Source organism: Crotalus tigris, unplaced genomic scaffold, assembly GCF_016545835.1.
Source record: "Crotalus tigris isolate CLP2741 ecotype Arizona unplaced genomic scaffold, ASM1654583v1 scf7180000017541.2806704, whole genome shotgun sequence".
Classification (NCBI taxonomy): domain Eukaryota; kingdom Metazoa; phylum Chordata; class Lepidosauria; order Squamata; family Viperidae; genus Crotalus; species Crotalus tigris.
In genome coordinates, this window is record NW_024096462.1 from 277,921 (window position 1) to 303,240 (window position 25,320).

The 25,320-nt window shown below is 42.1% G+C and overlaps 1 protein-coding gene across 13 annotated transcripts in view; it reads left to right on the top strand.

The window, feature by feature from the left end:
- Positions 1–25,320, top strand: part of WNK1 (WNK lysine deficient protein kinase 1) — a 167,250-nt gene that overhangs the window by 71,981 nt on the left and 69,949 nt on the right. For 11 of the 13 annotated variants that reach the window (XM_039355112.1, XM_039355024.1, XM_039355189.1 and 8 more), the window contains exons 3-4: positions 5,760–5,980; positions 7,728–7,885. In XM_039355112.1, the coding sequence (XP_039211046.1) occupies positions 5,760–5,980; positions 7,728–7,885 (379 nt within the window). Of the gene's footprint in view, positions 1–5,759; positions 5,981–7,635; positions 7,886–24,725; positions 25,038–25,320 lie in introns of those variants that run through there. The other 2 variants (XM_039355602.1, XM_039355682.1) reach the window with 2 other exon arrangements.

Sequence of the window (25,320 nt, forward strand, 5' to 3'; positions counted from 1 at the left end):
CAGACAATGCCCAGCTCCCCAGATTTTACTCTCGTTACTTCAACCCGCGAGCAGAGGGGACGGACGCTCTGAGAACTCAGTGGCCTCAGGGTCTGCTTTATGCCTTTCCCCCACTACCACTCATACCGGCGGTCATCCGAAAGCTGATTCAGGAGCGGGCAGAAGTGATCCTAGTAGCACCATATTGGCCACAGAGACCGTGGTTCGCCGACCTGATGAACCTGTCTCAGTCGCCCCCATGGAACATTCCCCCTCATCAAGTGTCCCTACACCAGGGAACCATCAGTCACCCGGAACCCCAATGGTTACAACTGACCGCCTGGCACTTGAGCGCCAGATAATGGCACAGGAACTATTCTCTCCCGGGGCCATTACCATAATTCAAGCTTCACGCCGTCCGGCAACAAACCGCATTTATGACTCCACTTGGAAAAATTTTTGCCTTTGGTGCAGGGAACGGCAGTTTGACTTACACAAACTCTACATCCCTCAGATAGTAGATTACCTCTTGGAGGGACTAGACAGAGGCCTCGCCCCCGCGACCATCCGCAGGCAAGTGGCGGCCTTGTCCACCCTCCTCACCTGCACGGATTCGGTTCCCTTAGCTCACCACCCCAGGATCCGCGCCTTTATCAAGGGCGCCTATAACACCAGACCTCCAGTAATTCACAGGTACCCGTCCTGGGAACTACCGCGAGTCCTTCACGCACTCACTCGGTCACCATTTGAACCATTGGCGACCGTTTCCTTGCGACACCTGTCGCTAAAGGTGGCGTTCCTGATTGCCATCACATCGGCCAGACGAATTTCGGAACTGGCCGCACTGTCAGTCAGAAACGACCTATGCATTTTCCACAAGGACAGGGTGGTCCTTAGGTTAGATCCTGCCTTCATACCGAAGGTGAATTCACTCTTTCACAGGACACAGGAAGTAATTCTCCCAAACTTCTGTCCAAATCCAACACATGACCGGGAGCGGCAGTGGCATACATTGGACGTCCGCAGAGCCTTGCGGCGTTATATAAAGCGTACAGAACCCTTCCGCAAATCGGAGGCCCTATTTGTGTCCTTCCAAGCGGGCACCTTGGGGCGGAAAGTTTCCACGGGCACCATTGGAAGGTGGATCCGAAGCTGTATCGCAGAAGCTTACAATGTATCATCCCTGCCGCCCCCAAGTCATCTCACGGCCCATTCCACTCGAAGCGCTGCAACTTCGGCGGCATGGGCTACCCAGGCGTCAATCGAGGAAGTTTGCAGGGCCGCGACATGGTCCTCGCCTTCCCCGTTTATACGACACTACAAGATAGACCGCTTTGCATCGGCGGACGCCTCCTTTGGTAGGAGGGTCCTCCAGCAAGTTGTCTCAGAGATCAATCTACCGGCCTTATCTGTTTCCCACCCCTTGGGACAGTGAGGCTTTGGTACGTCCCATCCGTGGATTATCCATCTCCTGTACTGGAGAAGGGGCGTTGGTCTTACCTGAACGCCTTTTCTCAGTACGGAGATGGATAATCCACACCCACCCCAAGGCCAGCAGGCCGCTAGTAGGGAGCTGAGAGCCAATACCTCGTCAATCATCAGCCAATTCGCCCTCGTTAAGAATGGACTCCACAGGAAGTGGGGGCGTGTCAAGCTTTGGCTACTTGGTCTCAAGAGCAGGCAGACAGAGAAAACCCATCCGTGGATTATCCATCTCCGTACTGAGAAAAGGCGTTCAGGTAAGACCAACGCCCCTTCTAATTCTAAGTAGTTCAGCTTAACTATTTGAAACTAGAATTTCTTAATTGGAGACACATTTTTGAGGTAATATGCATACTTTGGGGCTCTGAATACAGATAATTCGAGAGTAGATTCCCTTTTTGTGACTGAAGACTGTACATTTAAAAAAATGGCTTGAAGGACTGCAAGAAGATCATATGATATTACATGATAGGCAGTTTTGTCTAGATTGTGGGAGGTTCAAGGGAGTTAAGTGTTGAACTTTAAAAAATACTAAATTGTGGATCATTTTACCTCTTAATTTTGATATTCTGAGGTCCATACATAGGGCCCACGTTTAGACTATGATTGGTCATATCTGTGCTAAATATTGGAGAACAATTAATGAGAATTTCTGAGAGTACTGAGAATACTCTGTGAATGTTCGTGTTAAGTACAATCTCAATGGGTTTTTAAAAATTTGTTACATTTATATTCTTCCTCCAGGAAATCAGTGTACAGTATACAGCAATCATTCTTACAGTTTTTAAATTTAAAAACCATGTAGTATCTGTTTTCTATGAGGATCTTAAATGTTAGAAATTTTAGAAGGATTGCAGTTGGTATTTCAGTCTAATACATTAGAAAATATTCTTAGCTAGTAAATACCATCTGTGTTTCCCTAGATCAGGGATGGACAGTGTGGTGAATCTACTGGTTCTTTTATTGTTACCTGGTAGGCTTTCTATCATTACCCTCCCTTTTTAATTTTAGGTAGATTCCTTTAATTAAAAAGAAAATAAGCAAGTTGCAACGTGCCTGAAAAATTATAAAAGGAGCATACTTTAGAAAATATATTACTTTTCAAAGCAAAACTGGTTTTCTTTTAATTTTTCATCATAAAACAATTCAGAAATCTTGAGTCATACACTGAATATAACTCCTAGTTTGTTTTATTTGAATATGAATAATTACATTTCACCTTAATACCCAGGAACCAACCAGATCTTCAGAATCTTATGAAAGGCTAACAAGGTTGGGGCCATCAGGATTTCTGGAGGAATATTTTTTTTACATGCCTGGCAAAGCCAAAGAGTAGGCTTGACTCCAGGGACCAATGAGATTGCATTGTTTGGTGATGGGATATGGAGCACGCCCTCTCTGCTAGACCTGATGGGTTAGTCAGAGACAGTGGGGACTGTTAATGCTGCAAAGAGCCTGGCCCCATGCCATGTGGGGCTTTATAAGTCCTTTTAAAGCCACAGATACATTTACCACTTTTAGTGCGGACAAAAGCACATTTTAAAATGGCTGAAGTGCTTCTTTGAACCTGCAAGTCCACAGAATCATTATGTCTATTCTATGACTCTGTGTCTTGAAAGATCGCAACTAACTATTTAAAAGCCTTCACATGCTCAAATGTTTTCCCCATCTACTACCCATTGGAGACTTCTGAACGTTTATCAAAGGCAGTTTTGTTTGGTTGGTTCTTTATGTATATATGTAAATACGTAATTATTTCAAGTTTAAGGCTACCAGATTTCTTAATGCAGGGGTGTCAAACTCAATTTCATTGAGGGCCGCATCAGCATTGCGGTTGCCTTCAGGGGCCGGGTGGGTGGGGCCTACTGGGTGGGCATGGACAGAGTGTGTGTGGCCTACTGGGTGGGTGTGGTGAGCTCTACATCGTTCGCATCAAGGGTGCCTGTTGGGGCCTGGGCAGGAGTGGGATAGATCTGAGGGTCTCTGGCGGAAGGGGGTAGGACCAGGGCAAGTGCCAAGGCATGGTCCACTGGAGGAGCCCCACTGTTCTTCTCAGGCCAGGTGGGGGGGGGGCTTATGGAGTTAAGACTGAATGTGTTTCAGCATAGATGGCCACCACAAAATTGTATATTGGCTCCCAGCTGGCCTGGGCCAGGGCCAAGGCAGAGGGGGCTGTTCCCTCACTGTTTCCAGGATGGCTTCGTGGGCCACATGAAACCACTTCACGGGCCGCATCCAGCCCCCGGGCCTTATGTTTGACATGTCTGCTTTAATGACTCCAAGTGCTTTACAATTAAAAAAGAAAAGTAAATAATACAGAAGAAATTTACAACCATTAAACAGACAACATACTAACAAAAACAAAACAAAAGGACAACCATCTTATCCCAAGGCCTGTGAGAAAAAGCATATTTTTAATGATTTTCTGAATGTCATTAGGATGGGAGCTCTATTAATTTTTGCAGTGATATACACATTTTCTGGGTCTTGTTTAATTGACAGGAAAACCAGGGTGCACCCCACCAGATAGGAAGGAATAATTGGTGAGAAACAGTCCTTCAGTTAGCCAGGCTCTTTCCAATGAAGAGCTTTATAGGTGATAACCAGACCTTGAATTGCACGTAGAACCTGCATCTTCCTATGCAATTCATCTAATTCTGTTGTCTTAAACTCATTCAGAATTCTTTGATCATATTTATTTTGATTTTCAATCTCATTTCTGTCCTTTCAGGAATGTGTGTGTATAATGGGTATTTTTCTTTTAGCGAATATTGATCTGAAGCAGGAATTAAATAATTGTTATCCTTTGCTAAATTTACTGAGCAGCTGATTCTTTTTTCTTGCTTTTATTCTGAACATGTTTCACTAATCTTTGGCTTATTATGAGAAGGAATCCATCATTATGTGTGGTTACTTTCCCCTGCTTTTTCTGCTACTTCCAATTCCTTGTCATGGAGCTAGTGTATCTGTCCTGGAAAATTCTGAATGACTTCTAAATTTTATAGGGGGAGGGGGTTCTGTCACCTAGTGTTCATTGGGATATTTGAGGCACAGTTATAGTACTACACACAGTTATAGTAATACTACTTATTGACTAACATCAACTCAAGGATTGCTGATCTTATTGTATTATTCTTCACCTTTGAAAGAAAAAATTAAGGAGAATATTTGTAGCTCAGGATTGAAATGAGGGGTTCTTCATGCTCTCTGAGCTTGCTTGTTTACTTGCAGACATTTCATTACCCAAACTAGCTAATAGTGCCACTAGCACTGATGATGGTTACCTAGTTTGAGTAATGAAATGTCTGCAAGAAAACAAGCTCAGAGAGCACCAAGGACCCATCAAAGAAAACATTGCCAGCAAGACAAGTCAAGAATTTGCTGGAAGGCTCATGTTTGGCGGAATTCATCTTTGATGGATTCCAGTGGAGTTTTTTTTCCCCCTTCAAGCCACTGAAAGATCAGGACTTTGTTTTTGGACAATTTCATCTTTCCCCTGATTGGGTAGTCAGTAACTAACATATATAATAGTACTGCTTTTATTCCTTCTATGCTTTCTATTATTCCTAGTTATTCTCAGGAGTATTATCAAACTGAGTTTTTTCCTTCAGTGTTTTCCACTGATATATAATTCAGTAAATCTTACATTCTGCAAGACCTATCATAGAAAGTTATACTAAATTGTTGGCAATTTTACTTCCATACTTGGCTCTTCAAAACAATTGCCAGTTCTGTTTTTGTAAAAGCTTGAGCCCCACTGATGACTTCTCTGTTGTAATTTTTTTTCCTAAGCCAGCATCTCTATTAATTTTTTGTAACAGAGCATACAAAGATAATATGATAACTATAAGCATTATTTTTACTCCAAATTTAATTGTTAAAAATAAAACAAATACATACTTTAAATGAGATGCTGTGTTACTATGATGGCATACTCTATGATTGAAAAACTCTAATGGCTTTATTTTTTAAAAAAAAAAAACAAATCTATTCTATTTATATATAATGTACACAGTGGCCCCAAATAGTATATAATAATTAACAATATTTTCTCTCAAATGTCCAAAAGAGATTTAATCTTTCTAATCCCTGTTGCTTCGAACTACTTAGCACCTTTTTTTAACCTTCAAAAAAAAAAAAAGTATTTGAGTACTTCTCATCTTTGGCCAGTGTTCCCTAATGGTCGGTTCATTGAACATGAGAGACTGTTTTTTAATATCCTGTACATTAAATATTTATAATGTTATTGTATGAGTTTCAAGATGAAGCTTACTTTTATTTGGGCTGTTCTCTCCTAGATATTTAAAAAGATTTAAAGTGATGAAAATTAAAGTGCTACGAAGCTGGTGCCGGCAAATACTCAAGGGTTTACAGTTCTTGCACACACGCACTCCTCCCATTATCCATCGTGATTTGAAGTGTGATAATATCTTTATCACTGGCCCCACAGGATCAGTCAAGATAGGAGATTTGGGCTTGGCAACTTTAAAACGAGCTTCTTTTGCCAAAAGTGTGATAGGTAAGTTCCAGTTCTGTTCTAGCAGATCTCATTTGAAACTCTTAATAAAACAAAATAAGCTTGCTTCTGAGCTTTTTCCATATTTCAGTTGTAAAGTCTCTGATGTAATAGACCTTGTACATTATGCATCTTTGGTATTTGGGTATATTGCTGGAAGAGTGCCTATACCATAGATTGTTACAATTAGCAGAACACTCTTGCTAAAACCATAATATATGCACTCTAGTTAAATATCTGTTGCAAGTGGGAAATAATGGGAAACACAAAAGGGTGACACAACTTTTTTTTTTTTTAAGCAATCTTACCATCTAACCATCAGTTTCTGGGGTTTTACATTTACTTTGGATTTGCCAGATATTTTATTGCCATAGAACTGGTTTTAACGGCTCTGTTCTGCTATTTTCTGTGTGAAGGAAGCAGGCTAACAAGGGAGAAGATTGTCCTTTTTAGTCTGCACTTGTGTGTTTTTAAGAATGCAGTTCTTGTTTTAGATCCCTTAAAACTGATTTTAAGGGTACAGTTTCTATTTGCAGATATCTTGTCCTTGTCACAATGAAACATTTCCTGCTTTCCAGCCAGTCTAGAAACATTAAACATTAATGATTAAAAAAAATATGTGGAAATGACCAGTTTCCTGAACATAACATTCCTCTTTCCATGTGTTGTGTTCAACTTTCAATTGGTAATTTACCATATTATCATTTTTTGTTAACAGTTGTGTTAGTATGCTGACTTTCAATTAAGACTTAGATACTAATTATTGAACCATGGGAGGGTGGATAGCAATTTAAAAGTTAGTCTATAAATTTGCATAAAATCTGGTTTGCCTGCAGGAAATAATTCTTCCTTATTGTAAATATTTCTGGCTTTAAATATCTCTGATTACATAGTATAGTTTTCTACCATATGAGAAACTGCATTCATTTCATACCTCAGGGATAATGCATCTCCTGCAAATTGTTTTTTGATTCAGGATTTGTTAATCACACACTCTGTGTCTATAACTCAATCTCTTTATATTTCTGAGTATTTTTGCCTATAGGATTTCCCTCACTATTTCCTGTATCTGTAGTAGGCCTATTAAATGTACTGCAGGTGAAATGGTAAGTATGTAAAAAGGGCTCTGGTGAGTGGCCTTTGCAGAAAATTTTAAAAATCAATTTTTAAGAAAGCTTTATTCATAGACAGGTTTTTCATTGCAAGGCTTTGTTTAAAGTGACACTATTAAAAAATAAATAAATGGAGCATTACAGGTCAGAGACTAGCTGTGGACTCTAATCAACATTAATTCTTTACAGCAGAGAGCAGGCAGGTATGCTGAAACAAACATTGCACCTCCTTTCTCAATGGGAGGGAAGGTAAGTGTGGCTAACACGTATTTGGTTTTCAGCCTAACTAGTCTCTTACTTTTATTTTTCTCCATTTATTTTCAATCTAGGATTCAACAATCATGCTCTATTACTAAAGCCTCTTATTTTATTCCTAATTCAATTTGAATTGTAATGTTGATATAAATGGTAAAATCATAAATATTTACCATTCTTCACTTCTTGCAAAGACCTTGCAATGGAAGACCTATGGGATTCATTGATGAAAAAGAATGACTGAGGGTATCCTCCCTTTTCTTTTTGCCTCCACTTCTTCTTTTCTCACAGGTCCCCGTCTGCTCCCTTCTGCGGTGAGTAAGGCCAGCAGCCTCTGCTCGCTTTGAGACATTTAGAGTCTGAATCGTTCTTTTAAATTTAAGGTACCCCAGAGTTCATGGCACCCGAGATGTATGAGGAGAAATACGATGAGTCCGTTGATGTATATGCTTTTGGGATGTGTATGCTTGAGATGGCTACATCTGAATACCCTTATTCTGAATGTCAAAATGCTGCGCAGATCTACCGTCGAGTGACCAGTGTAAGTTTTATATATATTTCTCTAACAATATGTACATTGCCCATCGCAGATAATCAAGAGCTGTAATCATCTATGAGAGTGGATGGATAACTTTGAAGAATCTAAGCTGGAACAAAAGGAAAGTTTTCGCATGCATTTGCTTGCTTTAGTCACCTCCCATTTTGGCTAGTATAATATGCTGCATATGGGCTGTTCTTGAAGGCTACTTGGAAATGACAATTGGTCCTGTGCCATTCAAAATGCTGGTTGTCATCTTTAAAGTCCTTCATGGCTCTGAACTTGGATATCTTCAGGACCACGTTTGTTTCTGTTCTTCTCATAAGATCAGGTAGAAGAGGCTTTTTTCAGATGCTTTCATTGAGGGAATGTTACTTTCAGGGACCTTGAAGACAAATATTTTTAGTTCCTGCCATGCCCACCCTCCCCCCCCCCCCGTCCAGGGAAATCTGTCCAACTCCAAGCTTACTTGAATTTAGAATGGTCAGTAAAACTTAGTGTTTCCAGCCAGCTTTTTTTTATTGAGTCTCTTAGCATGCCTAATGCAAAATAAGGAACCTGCTAATATTGCGTGCACATCCCATAACATTGCTAGAGCATATACATTTCACTACTAGAATTTCCAAATTAGAAATATTTAAATGCATCTGCGTAGTGGTATGCACAAAATGTATTTTACTTCAAACTTGAAAGATTGTGTCTTAGAAGATCTGCCAAAATATTCAAGATGGGCTGTGGTTTGACAGAGCTAAAAGCTGAAACATTTTGGTTCTGGAGTTTTGCTGAGACAAAATCTGGAGAATCCTGACACTAAAGAATGGCTCAGGACCACTTGTCACTTGATGGAATTGGGTATTTCTCCAGCAGGATGGCTGTAGAGTCCAAATGGATGGGTTCTATGACGGCCTTCCTGCCTGGCAGACTGGGTAAAAACTTCGGCCACACCCCTTCCTTTGGGCGTGACCCCAGTTTTGACTCAGTCTCGAAGCCTGGTAGAAGTGCGAGAGGCAGCTCTCAGAACAAAACTAATTTAACTCAAAAAAAAAAAAAGAGAGAAAAGGAATCCCCTCTTCCTCCAGTTGAAAGAAAAGTTTCCTGGCAGCTGATAGGACTCGAGAGAGGCAGCCAGGATCGGCGGACTCGTGAGTGGGGCGTCAGGGACTTACGGGAGGCTTGGAGCCGGGCCGGATCGCTCGCCGATTGCCGGCCCGCCGAGCAGCTGTTTGGCGCGGGGGCCTCACACCGGGTTGCTCGTCGCCCTCCGGGTCCGCCAAACAGCTGAGTGGTTTGGCCGATAGAACGAGGCGCCGCTCAGCGCGAAACAGCTGAGCCGCGCGGAAAGCGGCAAACCGCGGCGCTGCTCGGCATAGACCAGCTGAGCGGCGCGAGAAGCAGCCCGACAAGAGCAGAACTAGCGCGAGAATTCCTTTCTCCTTAGAGGAGAGGCGCAGCCCCTTAAGACTAAAGGAGTCTTACTGATTGCCAAAGTCAAAGATCCGCCATTGTTTTGAACCTCGTGGATTCCCGGGCTACCATTGGGAGGCGTGGCTTCTTCCCCATTCGCCATTTTGAACGAACGGATCTACCCGCCGTTTTTCCCTTGGGGGCGGGGCCACCACCCGGATTCCATTTCCCTGCAGACAAAGGGGGAGCCCTTATGCTAGGATCTGTGGTTATCTCAAGAAATTGAGACAAGAGGAAGGAAGAGGGAAAAGAAAGAGAACCGTTCTGATCGTGGTCTGTTGCCACAGCCACAGACTGGGGGAGAGAGAGATATAAACTGCACTTTGTCTGGACTAGGTGAGGAGGTGAGGAGGAGCATTTTTCCCTGACTGTTCCTATAGTGGCCTTTAGTCACTGCCTTGCAGGATCTTCTGTCCAAAGACTCCTGTCTGTCCGGCCATTGTTTGTATAGGCAGAGGAGGGCTCAGCCCCAAGCATCTGCATCTGATCTGCGTATCTTGTTCCCCCACTCCAGGCATTACCTACTCGGGGTGTCTGGCACAATGGCAGACAATGTCTCGTATTCAGTCACACAGGTCCCTCAATTGTCCCCCCCACAGCAACAACAAAAACGCAGATCTTCTGAATCAGAGGTGGGGGGGAAGAAGAAAGCTAAAACAAAGCACCTTTCTCAGAAGGGACAGTCTAAAACGGCTGAGCGAGAGGCTTTGAGGAGACATTTGGCTTTAGAAAGACAAATTAGCAGGGCACAGAGAACCAATGCCAATGGGACAAATTTGGTTTCCCCTGTCCCAGTGGCGGCACCCAGCACAGAACCTACTGCCGAGGAAGTGCTCAAGACTTGGTCTCCTCCTGGGGAAACTGAACAGTTAGATTCCTCCAATCCCTCCTCACCAGCTTCTTCTCCCTCACCCGACCACACTCCAGCGCCTCACCCCAGCGACAAAGCGCAGGAGAACATATGGTCGGCACAATTTCAGGCATTCATGCAGGATGCATTCTCCCAATTCATGGCTTCCAAAGGGCAAGTGGCCTTTCACACACCCCGTAAGGGACGAGCTAGGCCACCCCCTACCAACATCTCTGAATCTTCCTCTCAACTAGGAGAGGGTGACTCAGTAGATCTTGACATGTCAGACATGCCCCTCTCGGAGGACGAGGAGACTGCACCTGAGCAGGCGACGAGCTCTGGCCTCTTTAACCCAGCGCTCCTAAAATCACTCCTGGTAAAGGCTGTTTCCACAGTCAACCTAACATCAGTACAGGATGAGAAGCCCTCAACAAGCAAGGAGGCCAATCCTCTGTTTGCCAAAAAGGTTCCACAAGATAAGTACATTCCATGTGCGGAGGTCTTTATGACCACGCTGGAGGAACAATGGTCCTCACTTGCAAGCCCACCGGCACCTAACAGCGCGGAAAGAAAGCTTTTCAACCTATCTCCCTCCTTCTCTAACATGTTAGAGGTTCCTACTGTAGATAACCCCTTAATTTCATTATTTTCTACCTCCGCGATTCCAGGAGACATGGCGGAGGTCTTGAGACCTGAGGAGAAGAAATTTGAACACTCCCTCCGGCGTTCCCATATGGCTGCAGCCTGGGCGGCCAGAGCAGCCACTTCATCATCATTCTTCGCGAGGGCCAGTATCATGTGGCTGAGGGAACTGCAAGGCACGGTGCCTCCAGACCAGGTCAGAGTACACCAAACATTGGCCAAGCTCCTCGCGGCCTCGCAATTTGTCTCTGACGCTTCACTGTACGCAACAAAGTATGCGGCTAGATCCATTGCGGCCACAGTGGCCTCACGTAGGCTACTATGGCTCAAAAATTGGAAGACAGACCTGAGGTCCAAATGGCGTCTTTCGACGTCCAAATACAGTGGAGTAGCCCTATTTGGTTCCATTCTGGACCCACATGTCAGCGAAGGCAGAGACAAGAAAAAAATCCTAGTACACCCATCAAAGAAGTTAGACAGGAGAGGCAGTCAGGACTTCCGGAGACAGGGCTCCCGCCCAGGAAGCCCCTGGGAATGGAGACAGCCCTTTCGATCAGGGCAATCCTGGGACTGGCCCAGAGGCTCACGATCCTTCTACCCCAGACAGGATCGAACCCAGGATCGCCAGAGCCCGGGAGCCAGGGGCCAGTTCCAGTCCAGACGCCCATATAGGGGAGCGGGAGGCAGATCCTTTAAGCGTACCAAGTGACGCCAAACAGGATACTCCCATTGGGGGTCGGTTAGGAAATTTCATCGAGGTCTGGGAGCAGACCACGACCGACGCCTGGGTTCTGGAAACGATCAGGCATGGTCTGACCTTAGACTTCTGTTCTCCCCCACCAAACCGGTTCATCAGATGTCCCATCTCCAGAAGAGCACACAAGACGAGGTTGATAACTTCGGCCATAGCCCACCTCCTGTCAATCCAGGCCATAGAGAAGGTACCAAAGGAGGAGGAGGGAAGAGGATTTTACTCTATCCTCTTCGTCATCCCAAAGACATCAGGAGGGTGGAGAGCAATCTTGGACCTGAAGGGCCTGAACTATTTCATAAAGTACAGGAGGTTCAAGATGCACTCCTTGAAATCCATCCTAGCCAGCGTCAGGGAAGACGATCTATTATCCTCAATAGATCTCACAGAGGCGTACCTACACATTCCCATCCATCCCAGCTACTGGAAATTCCTCAGATTTACCTACGCGGGTCGACATTACCAATACAGGGCATTACCCTTCGGGCTATCATCAGCACCAAGGGTATTCACCAAGATCCTAGCTGTAATAGTGGCCCATCTCAGGTTGATCCCGGTTCGCGTTCAGTTTTATCTGGACGACATCTTGATTCAATCCAGATCTCGGGAGCAAGCAAGGGCAGATCTCGAGACCACAATCCGAACCCTACAGGGGCACGGATTCTCGGTCAATCTAAACAAGAGCCACCTCATTCCCTCAAGGAGACTGCAACACCTGGGCGCGATGATAGACACGTCACAGTGCAGGGTATACCTTTCCCAGGAGCGACTGATCAACATATCCAAGCTAATTCACCAAATTCAAAGGATCAGGAGAGTGCCCTTGCTACAACTCTCGAAGCTCCTGGGGAAGATGATATCTTGCATGGGCATCATCCCATGGGCAAGGCTCCACTCGAGGGAGTTGCAGTGGTTCCTCCTACCCTACCAGAGGAGGAACCTCAGCACCTCCAGCAAGAGGGTGCTGGTACCAGCACAGGTGATGAAATCACTAAAATGGTGGCTATCCCCCACGACACTCAAGGGGAGCATATTCAGGGAACCGAACAGGATCACACTCACGACAGACCCGAGCCTGTTCGGATGGGGGGCCCACCTGGGAACCCAGATAGCACAGGGCCAGTGGGGACAGAAGGACCTGTCACACAGCATCAACTGGCTAGAGCTCCGGGCCATACACCTGGCCCTCCGTCATTTCTCTCACCTAGTAACGAGGAGGCACGTCCTCGTGCTTACAGACAATGTAGCAGCCAAGGCACATGTAAACAAGGAGGGAGGAACGAGATCAGTAGAACTAATGAAGGAAGCATTGGCTCTGGCCCGATGGGCAGAAACCAATGTGAGTTCCATCAGAGCGGAACACATCTCAGGGGAGACAAACACCCAGGCAGACTCCCTGAGCAGAGCCAAGGTGGACCAGTCGGAATGGCGTCTGGACCCGGTTCTCTTCGAGGAGATCTCCCGGAGGTTCGGACAACCGCACCTAGATCTATTTGCCAACCACAAGAACACACAACTCCCCAGGTTCTTCTCCAGATTCCCGTCCCCGGGATCGGAGGGAACGGATGCTCTCAGGTGCCGGTGGCCGGCGCAACTTCTGTACGCCTTCCCACCGCTGCCATTAATACCGGCGACCATACGCAAGATGATCCTGGAGGGCGCAGAGATGGTCTGCATTGCCCCTCACTGGCCACGGCGCCCGTGGTTTGCCGACCTCGTGGACCTTTCGATATCACCTCCGTGGAGGATTCCCCCGGACAGGGTAAAACTCAGTCAGGGCAAGCTTGTACACCCAGATCCCCAGTGGCTACATCTAGCCGCTTGGCATTTGAGCGGCAAAGCTTAACTAAACAATCTTATTCGGCAGGGGTGATATCGATCATACAGGCATCACGAAGAGCGTCCACTAATAGGATTTACGACGCTACATGGAAGGGATTTTGTAGGTGGTGCGCTTCGCTTCACCTAGACCCGACCGCAGTATCTATCCCTAACATCCTAGATTACCTATTGGAGGGTCTTAATAAGGGCCTGTCAGTCAATACCATCCGCAGACAGATATCGGCCCTCTCAACTGTACTCTCCTGCGACAACTTAACTTCCCTAGCACAGCATCCAGCGATTAGTGCCTTTTTAAAAGGGGCATCTAACACAAAGCCCCCAGTCATACACAGGTACCCGTCCTGGAACCTGCCTAAGGTCCTTCTAGCCTTGACATCAGCACCCTTCGAACCTCTTGAAACATGCTCACTCCATCACCTATCACTGAAGGTATCTTTCCTTGTGGCAATTACTTCAGCAAGGAGAATCTCAGAACTTGCAGCACTGTCAGTAAGGAAGGATCTGTGTACCTTTTTCAAAGACAGGGTCGTTCTTAGACCAGACCCGACCTTCATTCCGAAGGTAAATAGCATCTTTCACAGATCTCAGGAACTTACGCTTCCTGATTTCTGTCCAAGACCCAAACATAGGCTAGAACACAGATGGCACAAGCTAGACGTGCGGAGAGCGCTGTGTTTCTACGTGAAACGCACCTCGGCTTTCCGAAAGACTGAAGCATTATTTGTGTCCTTTCAACCAGCAACTATGGGAAAGAAGGTGTCTCCTTCCACCATAGGCAGGTGGATCAGAGCCTGCATAGCATAGGCATACGTCTCACAGGATTTGCCAGCACCCACTCAGGTGACTGCCCACTCAACTCGGAGCGCAGCCACATCTGCGGCGTGGCTAACACAAGCTCCGGTGGAAGAGATTTGCAGGGCCGCAACCTGGTCCTCACCTTCGGTTTTCATTCGACATTACCGTTTAGATTCCCTAGCAGCAGCAGACGCGGCTTTTGGCAGAAGAGTTCTTCAACAAGTCGTATCTGCTCAGAGTTCGGTAGCCTAGACATTCCCTCCCAGGGGGACATGAGGGCTTTGGTATGTCCCATCCATTTGGACTCTACAGCCATCCTGCTGGAGAAGGGGCGTTGTCTTACCTGAACGCCTTTTCTCAGCAGGATGATGTAGAGTCCAAGCCCACCCAGAGGATAGGTCTAGGCAGGGAGATAATAACGATATAATAAAGAGCTGCAATGTTAATTCCAACAAAGTTTCTCGCCTAAGTCAAAACTGGGGTCACGCCCAAAGGAAGGGGTGTGGCCGAAGTTTTTACCCAGTCTGCCAGGCAGGAAGGCCGTCATAGAACCCATCCATTTGGACTCTACATCATCCTGCTGAGAAAAGGCGTTCAGGTAAGACAACGCCCCGTCTAGTTTAATGAAGAGGAGGACGAGGGGGACATGATAGCAGTGTTCCAGTATCTCAGGGGCTGCCACAAAGAAGAGGGAGTCAAGCTATTTTCCAAAGCGCCTGAAGGCAGGACAAGAAGCAATGGATGGAAACTAATCAAGAAGAGAAGCAACCTAGAACTAAGAGAAACTTCCTGACAGAAACAATTAACCAGTGGAACAACTTGCCTCCAGAAGCAGTGGAATGCTCCAACACTGGAAGTTTTTAAGAAGAGACTGGACAGCCATTGTCCGAAATGGTATAGGGTTACCTGCCTGAGCAGGGGGTTGGACTTGATGACCTCCAAGGTCTCTTCTTAACTTTTTTATTATTATCATTATCGATCATCGCACAGTCAGCCAGATGTTCAGACTGGATTTGGCATTTTGTCTACCTATCGAGTCCTTACCCAGGACCTGGGATAGGCAGATGTGGATGTTTGATGGTATTACAGATATCGTCGCAGGATGGAAGCAGTTCCTAATAAGGCCGCCTTTTGCAATTGACTAATAGTGAATTTGTCAATGCCAATTGTGTTCAAGTGGTGCTCCAGTTGTTTTGGGATTGCACCCAAGGAGCCTATGACTATTGGTACTACCCTTGCTTGCTTTTGCCACAGTCTTTCTATTTCTATGTGTAGGTCTTTGTATTTTGTTATCTTCTCCAGTTCTTTCTCTTCTATTCTGCTGTCTCCAGGCACTGCCACGTCCACTATCCAGACTTTTTTGTCTTTCTTATCGACAATTGTTAAGTCTGGGGTGTTATGTTGCAGGTACTTGTCTGTTTGAATTCTGAAGTCCCAGAGCAGTTTAATTTTATCATTTTCTATGACTTTCTCTATTTTATGATCCCACCAGTTTTTGCTTACAGGCAAATGATATTTTTTGCAGATCTTCCAATGCACCATTGTTGCTACTTTGTCATGCCGCTGCTTGTAATCAGTTGTGCAATCTTCTTGCAACAGCTTACCAAGTGGTCCACTGTTTCTTCAGCTTCTTTGCATAGGCGGCACTTACTGTCTGTTGCTGTCTTCTCAATTTTGACTTTGTATGCATTTGTCCTTAAGGCTTGGTCTTGTGCAGCCAGAATTAGTCCCTCGGTCTCTTTCTTCAATTTTCCTGCTCTTAGCCATTGCCAGGTTTTATTATTATCTGCTTTCCCAGCTATTTTTTTCATGTATTGGCCATGTAGTGCTTTGTCTTCCCATGCCTCTATTCTGTTCTTCTTTTGGTCTTTCTTGTAGGCCAGTTTGGTCTCTCCAGTAGTTAGTAAGCCTTCCTGATATACTAATTTCAGTGCATCTTCATCATTGTTCTTCAGATATTCTTCCAAAGCCATTTTTTCTTCTTCAACCATCTGATGTAATAATAATATCATCATCATCATCATCATCATCATTATTATTATTATTATTATTATTATTATTATTATTATTATTATTATTATTTCCATTCTTTGCATGGCCTGGGCTCTAACACACCAGCCAATATTCGTGGCTTCCTTTCAATATCCTTCATGCTGCAGCTGATACAGAGATGGGAGGGCATCTAGGGAAAGGAAGGCCTGGTAAAACTAAAATGGATGGACTCATTGGATATGCTATGCTTAAAGCCAAGGACCACAATCAGGTCTATGCAGCAGGTCTACCCAGCATCTTCCCAGTGTTTCCCTTTCCTACCTCCACTTACCTGGTTTGGTCTGTAGCGTACTGGAAATCATGTATTCTGTTCACATCCCCATTTGCTTTATACTGAGTCTGACTGTTGATCTTTTAAGTTCAGTGTAATATAATTGACACTAATTGGCAGAAGAGTCTTAGGATTTTTCTAACTTTATCATAAAATGCTGGGAGTAAACCTTAAATCTCTGGTACACAATGCATGTGTCTTAGGCTGTGGTGTTCTGTGAAATGCGAATCAACAGAACACTAATAGAACTGCAGTATCACAAAAATATTAATGATACAAAATTGCAGTTTATTGTGTTTCTCTGTGTGATGCAGTCTTCTGGCTTTTGCTCTATCCATTTGGTTTGTACTGTAGGCAAACATGCTACAGTATTTGTTTTGCATGCAATTTAATAGTACAGTTAGTGCAAAGAGAATTGTGCTAAATTGTCCATGTATTGCTCCCTGTGATGTCTGTAATTAGTTACTGTGCTTTTTCTGAAAGTATTTCTTAGTTTTAAAGGTGAGCAATAACTTTTCTAGGTTGAAAAGTGTAGCATACATCTTCAAGGAGAGGAAAAAAATATATCTCATTGATTAGGATTTGATAGACCTAAACTGCAAAGTTCTGTCTAAGCTTATTTGCTTCTTCAGATGGATGCTTTTATAAAGGGGTATATCTGTTCTGCCTCAGCAGGTGGCAGTGTACAGCCAATTTAGATTGAATTACGTTCAGCAAGGCAGCCCTGATTAGTACTTCAATAGGAGATTGCCTAGGGATGCCAAGATTGGGACGTCACAATGCCAGAAGAAGGTTGGTGGTAAGACTCTTAATGTTCATAAGGAATCAAGGTCTACTCAAGAGCATTTTTAAAAAAAAAAAAAAAAGTCTGTTTCCTTTGTTTGTTAACATTTCTGGTTTTCTGAAGTATGCAGAAATTGCCATCAAATCTTTTTAATTAATCACTACCTATAAACTCTGCATACTCAATATCCAGTCTCCAACCTCCCCTTTATAAGGAAGATTGTTGAGATGGGTAATGGACCAACTTTGCAGCACCCTAGATGATACAGATAACTTGGACCTTTTTAAATCAGACTTCAGGGCCTGGTACAAGGCGGAGCTTGGAATTGGAGATACTTTTGAGGTGGATCCATTTCTTCCTAAATAGGCAGTTTCAGCCAGGAGGAAAAGAGGGCTTCGGATATGTGGCATAAGGTTTTGTTCTCTCTCCCTTGCTCTTTAACCTGTGTATGAAGCCTGTGGGGGAGATCATCTGATGTCATGGAACGTGGTATCATCATCATTTGTATGCTTATAACACTGAAATTTACTTACTTACTTACTTGTTCGTTTGTTTGTTTGTTTATGATAACGTATATAGCTGCCTACTTGCTCATGGCAATTCTTGGCGGTTTACAGATAATGAAAACACAATGTAAAAAAAATAAAAATAATAAAATAATAATAAAACAATAACCCCCCCTTCTCGGCGACAATACATACTCAAATTGCCAACATGATCGCCAACGTCTGATAATGGATATGTCACAAAAAGAAGAAGAATCTCACTCTGGTTCCCCAGACCTGTTGGTAAAACCACTTCTTCAGGGTCTTACAAAAGAGTATCAGAGTGGGGGGCAGTGTAATTTCTGGAGAGAATGTTCCAGAGGGAGGGAGCCACCAGGGAGAAGGCTCTTCTTCTGGTCCCGCTGGGGACAGGACCCGCAACATTCCTTGCCTCTCTGCTCTAGTGGGCTGGGTGGATATGACCGGCAAGAGACGGTCCCTCAGATAACCTGGTCCCAAGCCCTGAAGGGCTTTATATCCCTATTCCAGGCTGCAGGAAATACGCTGTTGACAATCTGTCCCTGTACCTGCAAACTATGAAGGTCTGTATGAGAGAGAAGTAAGATTAAATTGAAACCAAGTAAAACAAAGTTACTATTATTTTATTACATTGGGGTTTCTGTAGATGCCAGTATGAGCTCTAAGTGGGCAGATGCTACCTATGAAGGAGCAGGTTTGTGATTTGAGAGTCTTCCTGGTCTCTGCTATAGAAGCAGGTGGAGTTGATGACTAGAGCAGCTTTGCTGAATTTCAGCTGCTGCTCCAATTATAACCTTATCTGATGCAGGAGAATCTCGCTGCAGTAACTTACACCTTGTTTCCACCTGGTTAGACTATTATAGTGTGCTTTACTTGGGGCTGCCCATAAATATTAATTGGAAAGTGCATCTGTTCACAATGCAGCAGTCAGCATACTTTATAGCAGGGGTGTCAAACTGCCGGCTCGCGGGCTGGATGCATCATAGTGAAACCGTGCCCACTCCATTGCCAGCAATGGGAAAAAAGTTGCCATAAGTCACGACACGTCACATGATGTTGCGAGTTTGACACCCCTGCTTTATAGCAATGGAAGCCCAGAACACTGATTTTCTGAGTCCTGCCATAATTGCTAATGTGTTTTTTGGGTACATTTTAAGGTGCTGGGATTTACCTTTAAAACTCTTATGGCTTAGCATATTTGCAGGGCTGCTTGCTCCAGAATTGTCCCAACCCACTAGATCGTGTAGGACACACTTGTTTATAGTTCCAATGCTTTAGGGCAGACATGTCAAACTTGCGATGTCACGTGACATTGCGAGACATATCATACCTTTTTCCCCATTGCGGGCAATGGGGTGGGCGCGGTTTCTTCATGACATGTCCGGCCTGTGGGCCGGCAGTTTGACACTCCTGCTTTAGGGGTAGCCTAAAATAGTGTTAGCTCTTTTGGCAGTTGCTACACATTGCTGGCTAACTCAGGCTTAATGTGGTATATAATGTGATGTTTACCAGAATATCCAGATCATTTTTGCGAGTGCTTCTTCTGATTCAGATACCTGGTTTGGATCAACCTATCCATTTTTTCCTACCTAAGTGCAGCACCCTGCATTTCATTTCTTTGAACAGCATTTTATTGGATGGAGTCCACTGTTCATATTTTGAGCCTTGAGCTGGTATTCTAATGTATCATTCATTCCCCTTCAGCTTTGTGTCAAACTACAAACTTGATGGATATTCCTCTGTCTTCCTATATCTCTACATATGTAAAAATGTTGCTTTGGATGACCTTAATTTTGATTGGATACAGATAAGATATAGTATTGTAAAATAAGAGAAGAACTCTCTTATGATTTGTAAAGTTCATCATTTCATATGAATAAAATTTGTTTATGGATTGGAAACATTATTTCATACCAGCTGCAGCCTGTGGAGGGGAATTTGAAAATAACTAAACATGGCCCAGAGCTATAAAGATAAACTTTTTAAATTGGTGCAACTAAATATTCTAAGAATTAAAAATTGATATTGGTTCATGTGGATAATTTTAATCATTTTAAATATGCTTCCCAGTTTCTGTGATTTGACTTCTATTAACAAAAACTGCAAAAATGTGAAATAAGAAATAGTAAAGATCATAGTACAATTGTTTGTGAAAACAATGAATAATGAGATTCCAAACTATTCCATAACTATGCTGAACACCTGAGGCTAGGATCTCCGGTATGTTAGTTTCCTGTATTTCCATACAAATGTGTGTTAGATCTGAGTTTGTTATTAATTTCCTGGAGGTACACTAAGTATTTAACCACAAATGAAGACATACTGTTTCACTTTGTTAAGGACATTCTGTCCTTGAGTGTCTTGGATTTATTTTCTATCTTTGAAGCCATAATATAGACTCAATTGATGGGATTTTTAGGTTTTTTTTTTTTAATTGTATGGTTTTTCTGCTTACCACATTTAATGCATTTTTCTGTAAATGCCTTTTAATTGTTATATGTGAAGCACAATGATTATATTTATGTAGTTAGTAGGAGTTCAGTTCAACTTGAAAACATCTTTCTAAAAAAATTCAGCTTTATATATCTTACTGAAACAGCATCCAGATAAGATGGGACTGACACATATAATAGAGGATATTTGGGTAAATGTAGAAAATGCAGTGGTCTTAGGTAAGTGGAAATGTCAGTGATTCAGTTTAGACAATTGTTAGAATGTCTATTTGGTATAAAAATAAGTTACATTTATGGGCAAATAAATAGCACAAATAGAAATAAATCTTTTATAGAACACGTAAACTTAATTAAGTCTGCAAATTATTAGACTAAATAACATTTCACCCTTATTATCTAGTTCATGTTGCTGAATTCATAAATTTGCCTTCACAGAAAATAAGGTTAGCATTACAGTCTTTTTTTCTATAGCAATGGACCTAAATGCTATAGCTGTGGTGGCGAACCTATTGCACGCGTGCCACAGGTGGCACGTAGAGCCCTCTCTGTGGGCACACGCACCGTCACCCCAGTCCTAGGCCTTCAGCTGGGTTTTATAGAACCTTTTCACTTTAGGCCTCCACTGCCATTTGCAAAAAAAAAAAAAAAGTTTCAATCAATCAATTTCAACTTCTCACAGGAAAAAATAAGATCTCGCAAAGTTGAAATTGATTGATTGAACTTGTCCCACCCAATCTGCCGTTACCACCGCAGCCATGTCCACCCAATGGGCCATACCCACCCGGCAGCTGACAATACATAAGTGGGTTTTGGGTCACAGTTTGGGCACTCAATCTCTAAAAGGTTCGCCATCATTGTGCTATAGCATCTTGATAAGAATTTGGGGGGGGGGGAAAACAGGAGCAATTAAAAGTATTATTAGATGGGAACTGTCTGACAATATTTTCTATGTCAAATTGATGTAGTTGAATTTAATATTATAGGCTAAAAGAATTAGTGATCAGTTCTCAATGCATTATTGTATTTTATGGAGAAATACAGCTTTTATATGTATACATAAAATTTAAACATAAATAACCAAGAATTCATATATTTTATTACAGAATTCTTATAAGCATATATAACTTTTACAACTTGTCTTAGTGCAAAGGCACAGAATTAATGAAGGCTAGAATTTTTATATAATTTATATAATTATTATATTTTTCAGACCTAGACCTATAGGAAAGACCAAATTGATTAATTGCAAATGGAGGATTTGTGAACATTAATATTTGGATTGCTCAAATCCAACTTGGTTTAAATCTTTTTAAGCTGCTTTATTCTTACTCATGAACTAAAACAATATAGATCAGTGTTTTCCAAACTAGTGTTTTTCAAACTTGGCAACTTGGCTGGGGAATTGAAGTCCACATGTCTTAAATTTGCCAAGTTTGAAAAAAAATGATCTAGACCAATGATGGTGAAGCTTTTAGAGACTGAGTGCCCAAACTGCAACCCAAAATCCACTTATGCACCATTGAGTGCCAAGTGGGTGTGGCCCATTGGCTGGGTGTGGCCAGTTGGGTGGGCGTGGCCAATTGGGTGGGCATGGCTGCAGTGGTAACAGCAGGCTGGGTGGGACTAAAAAGTTTAACCAATCAATTCCAACATTGCAAGATCTTTTTTTTTTCCCGTGAGAAGTTGAAATTGACTGATTGAACCTTTTTTTTTTTGCACATGGTGGTGGAGGCCTAAAGCGAAAAGATTTTATAAAACCCAGCTGAAGGCCTAGGACTGGGGCGATGGCGTGGGTGCCCCCAGAGAGGGCTCTGAGTGCTGCTTCTGGCACTCGTACCATAGGTTCGCCACCACTGATCTAGACTTATGCATGTTTAGAGGCTTTATTATTATAACATAAAATAATCTGTTTCTAATTTTTTTCTCCTATTGAAATTGTATAGAATGAATATACAGTCTATCTGCACTACTTTATTTCATTTGCATGTCCTCATTTAACTTGCAGCCAAATTAGAACAAGTGTTGAAAGTGTGATTGCATTTAACTGATCTTTAAAAAAAAAGTATGGATGACACATCTGACTAGAATTGCAGGAAATGGCAACAAAGTTGCTGTATGCTTCTCTTTTAATATAATCACTTTTAAGAGGGAAACTGCAACTAACGTTAGTACAGTCTTCTTGAATAAGTAAGAGTCTGAAATTATATTGGATGTGTATGTTTGTGGAAAGTGAAGACAGGAGGGAGATATTAAATCTGATTCTAACTTGATTTTTTGCAATTTTTTTAAATACAGACATATAAAATATATTTATACAGATTATCTAATGTGATCTTTGGTTACTAGCATGAATGTGCATATACATTTGCCCATGTGAATGCCAGTAATTACCCATGAATGAAAATGAAGGGAATATATTCCATAAACTGACCTTAAAAATATCACTTTTAACAGAGTTGGAAGGGACCTTAGAGGTCTTCTAGTCCAACCCCCTGCTCAGGCAGGAAACCCTATTCCATTTCAGACAAATGGCTGTCCAGTCTTTTCTTAAAAATTTCCAGTGTTGGAGCACTCACAACTTCTGGAGGCAAGTTCTATTGATTAATTATTCTAACTTTTAGGAAATTTCTTTTTAGTTCTAGGTTGCTTCCCTCCTTGTTTAGTTATTTTATTCTAGGAAATACAATAGGGATATTTTATATTCTATTCCAGGGAATAATTAGATTCAACAAAATGTATCATAGTGTGGTTTTAAAATCTAATATGGCTAATTACAGAAGGTACCTATACTTTCTGCAAGTTAATTTTGCAATTAGATTATGTTAATATTGAATAAACTGAACAAGAGCAGTAGTAGGGTATGTTATTTTTTTTAAAATAATGCATTTAAAAGCTGTATTTATTAGGGCACGTTGTAGACCCAAAAGGAAGAAATTAAATATGCAAGCCTCCCAGACTTTGTTGCTAATAATAGGAGTTTGTGTTTCACAAGGAGCATTGAGCAAATGAACTGCCTTGCATGTTATTGCCGTGGGGTTGGAGGGAAGCAAGGTCAACTTTGTTTTCCATTGGGATCATGGGTTCTTTTTAAAATTCCTTTAATGGTTTATAGCAGCCTGCAACTAGTTCAAACTAGCACCAAAATAGCCTAGCAAAATAGTAATGTAGACTTGTAAAAGCACTTTCTTTGTGCAGCTTGATTCAGGAATTTGTGGGCCAATGTAATTCATGAAGATTAAAGTAATTCTCAATAAAATTCATTTCAGATTCTGTATTTAAGTCTCTTGCTTCAAAGAAATACTGACTACTATCCCAACTGTTTTAACTTTCCTGATATTTACACATAGGGACACTCCATGTACATTTTATACAGACAGTTGTGTATTATACCTTTGGTGAACTGCAGCTGGTGTATATATAATAGTATATGTTGTTATGGATATAATTTAGGTATACTAGCAAACAGTTCTTTAAAGTAAATATATTCTGCATCTCAGATTCTTTGAACAAGACCTTTTAAAATATATATAGATGAAGTATTCTAAAGGTACAAATTAATCATCCAGTAATAACATTAAGTGGTAGCAGTCTAGTAAACTACAGAAGTCATCACAAAATATAACAACATTAGTCTAAATAAAAGCTTTACATTATGGAAAAACAGCAGCAAAACATTTTCTGTGCCTGCTTTAAAAGTTTATAATATGTATATATTTTAACTTTACTGTTTGGTCAGTTTATTAATAAACAGGTTCTTTTGACTCTTACAACTGAATGTAGACATTACAAATATATATATATATGAAAGGGCACCATCTCCATTAATCAGAACAAAGTCTGTTGCTTTTTCTGGGGCTATCTTCATCTGAACCTTACTCAGAATAGGCTAATGGCAGACCAGTGTGCAGTTCTTTGCCCAAATGATTGAGCTCAAAGTGCTGTTAGATACAACTACCGTGTCAAGTGTAAGAGTACTAGGGCAATTTCAGTTGTATTCTCTGAAAGTTAACTAATGTAACAATAACAGTGACAGATGCAACAGTAACCATAACAATAATTTGATATAATGTATCAATTTCTATTCTGTTTTAGGATGGAATAAAATGTATTGTAAACTCTTGCAAAGATTGCAGTGGGAACTGAATAGGGAAGGAGTTCTGTGACCTAATTTTTTTCCCCCTGAAAAAAAATATCCCAATGTTGTTACTTAAGTTTGCAAAACAACTGATAAGTAATCTTTCAAGAAACAAAGATATTTCATTTTCTCCTCTGTTTTCTTTATCTTCCTGCATGATATTACAGTTTATTGAATAGCACTGGTTCAGATTTCTTACCACTTTGTAAGAAGTTACAGGAAAGCAAATGGGAGGGGCTCTAAACAGAGTTACATATGGCATGGCATTGCTGATGTGTTCTCTGTCTCAAGGGTCCTTGGCTGTGAAAGCAGTATTCCAAACAGAGCTCTGACTTCTGGAGACTGCACAGAATGAGGGAAAGTAAAGTTGTAAATGAAGAGGATATGTTTCCTTTAAAGCTCAATATCTGCTTTCCTTCTGCTGTGCGTTAAGTGTAAAATTTAATAGTCGTTTCCAGTTAGAACAGTTTTGTGCACAAATTTTGTATATTAGTATTTCCTGATGGATTTTTCAAAGCGAGATTTTTGTCCGGTGTTTCTCATCATAAATTCACACTGTTTATGTTGTTCCCACAAGGAGTGCGTTAAAGAGGTAAGAATTTCAATCATACAGATATATATTTAAATTAGGCTCTTGAACATAAGTATCAGATTATATCTATACTTAATAATGACAATGTTTTATTTAAAGATTTAGTATTTGTAGATGGTTAGGAATGTTCTTATGTAGGCAGACTGATTTCAGAAACATGTTACGACTTAAGTTTTGTGAAGATCTGGTTAATTTTGTGTGTTACATTCATGTTGTTGGAGTGTAATAGGAGGTCTTTAATGTTTGTGGCTACAAGAATATACAATACCAACATCTGTATTTT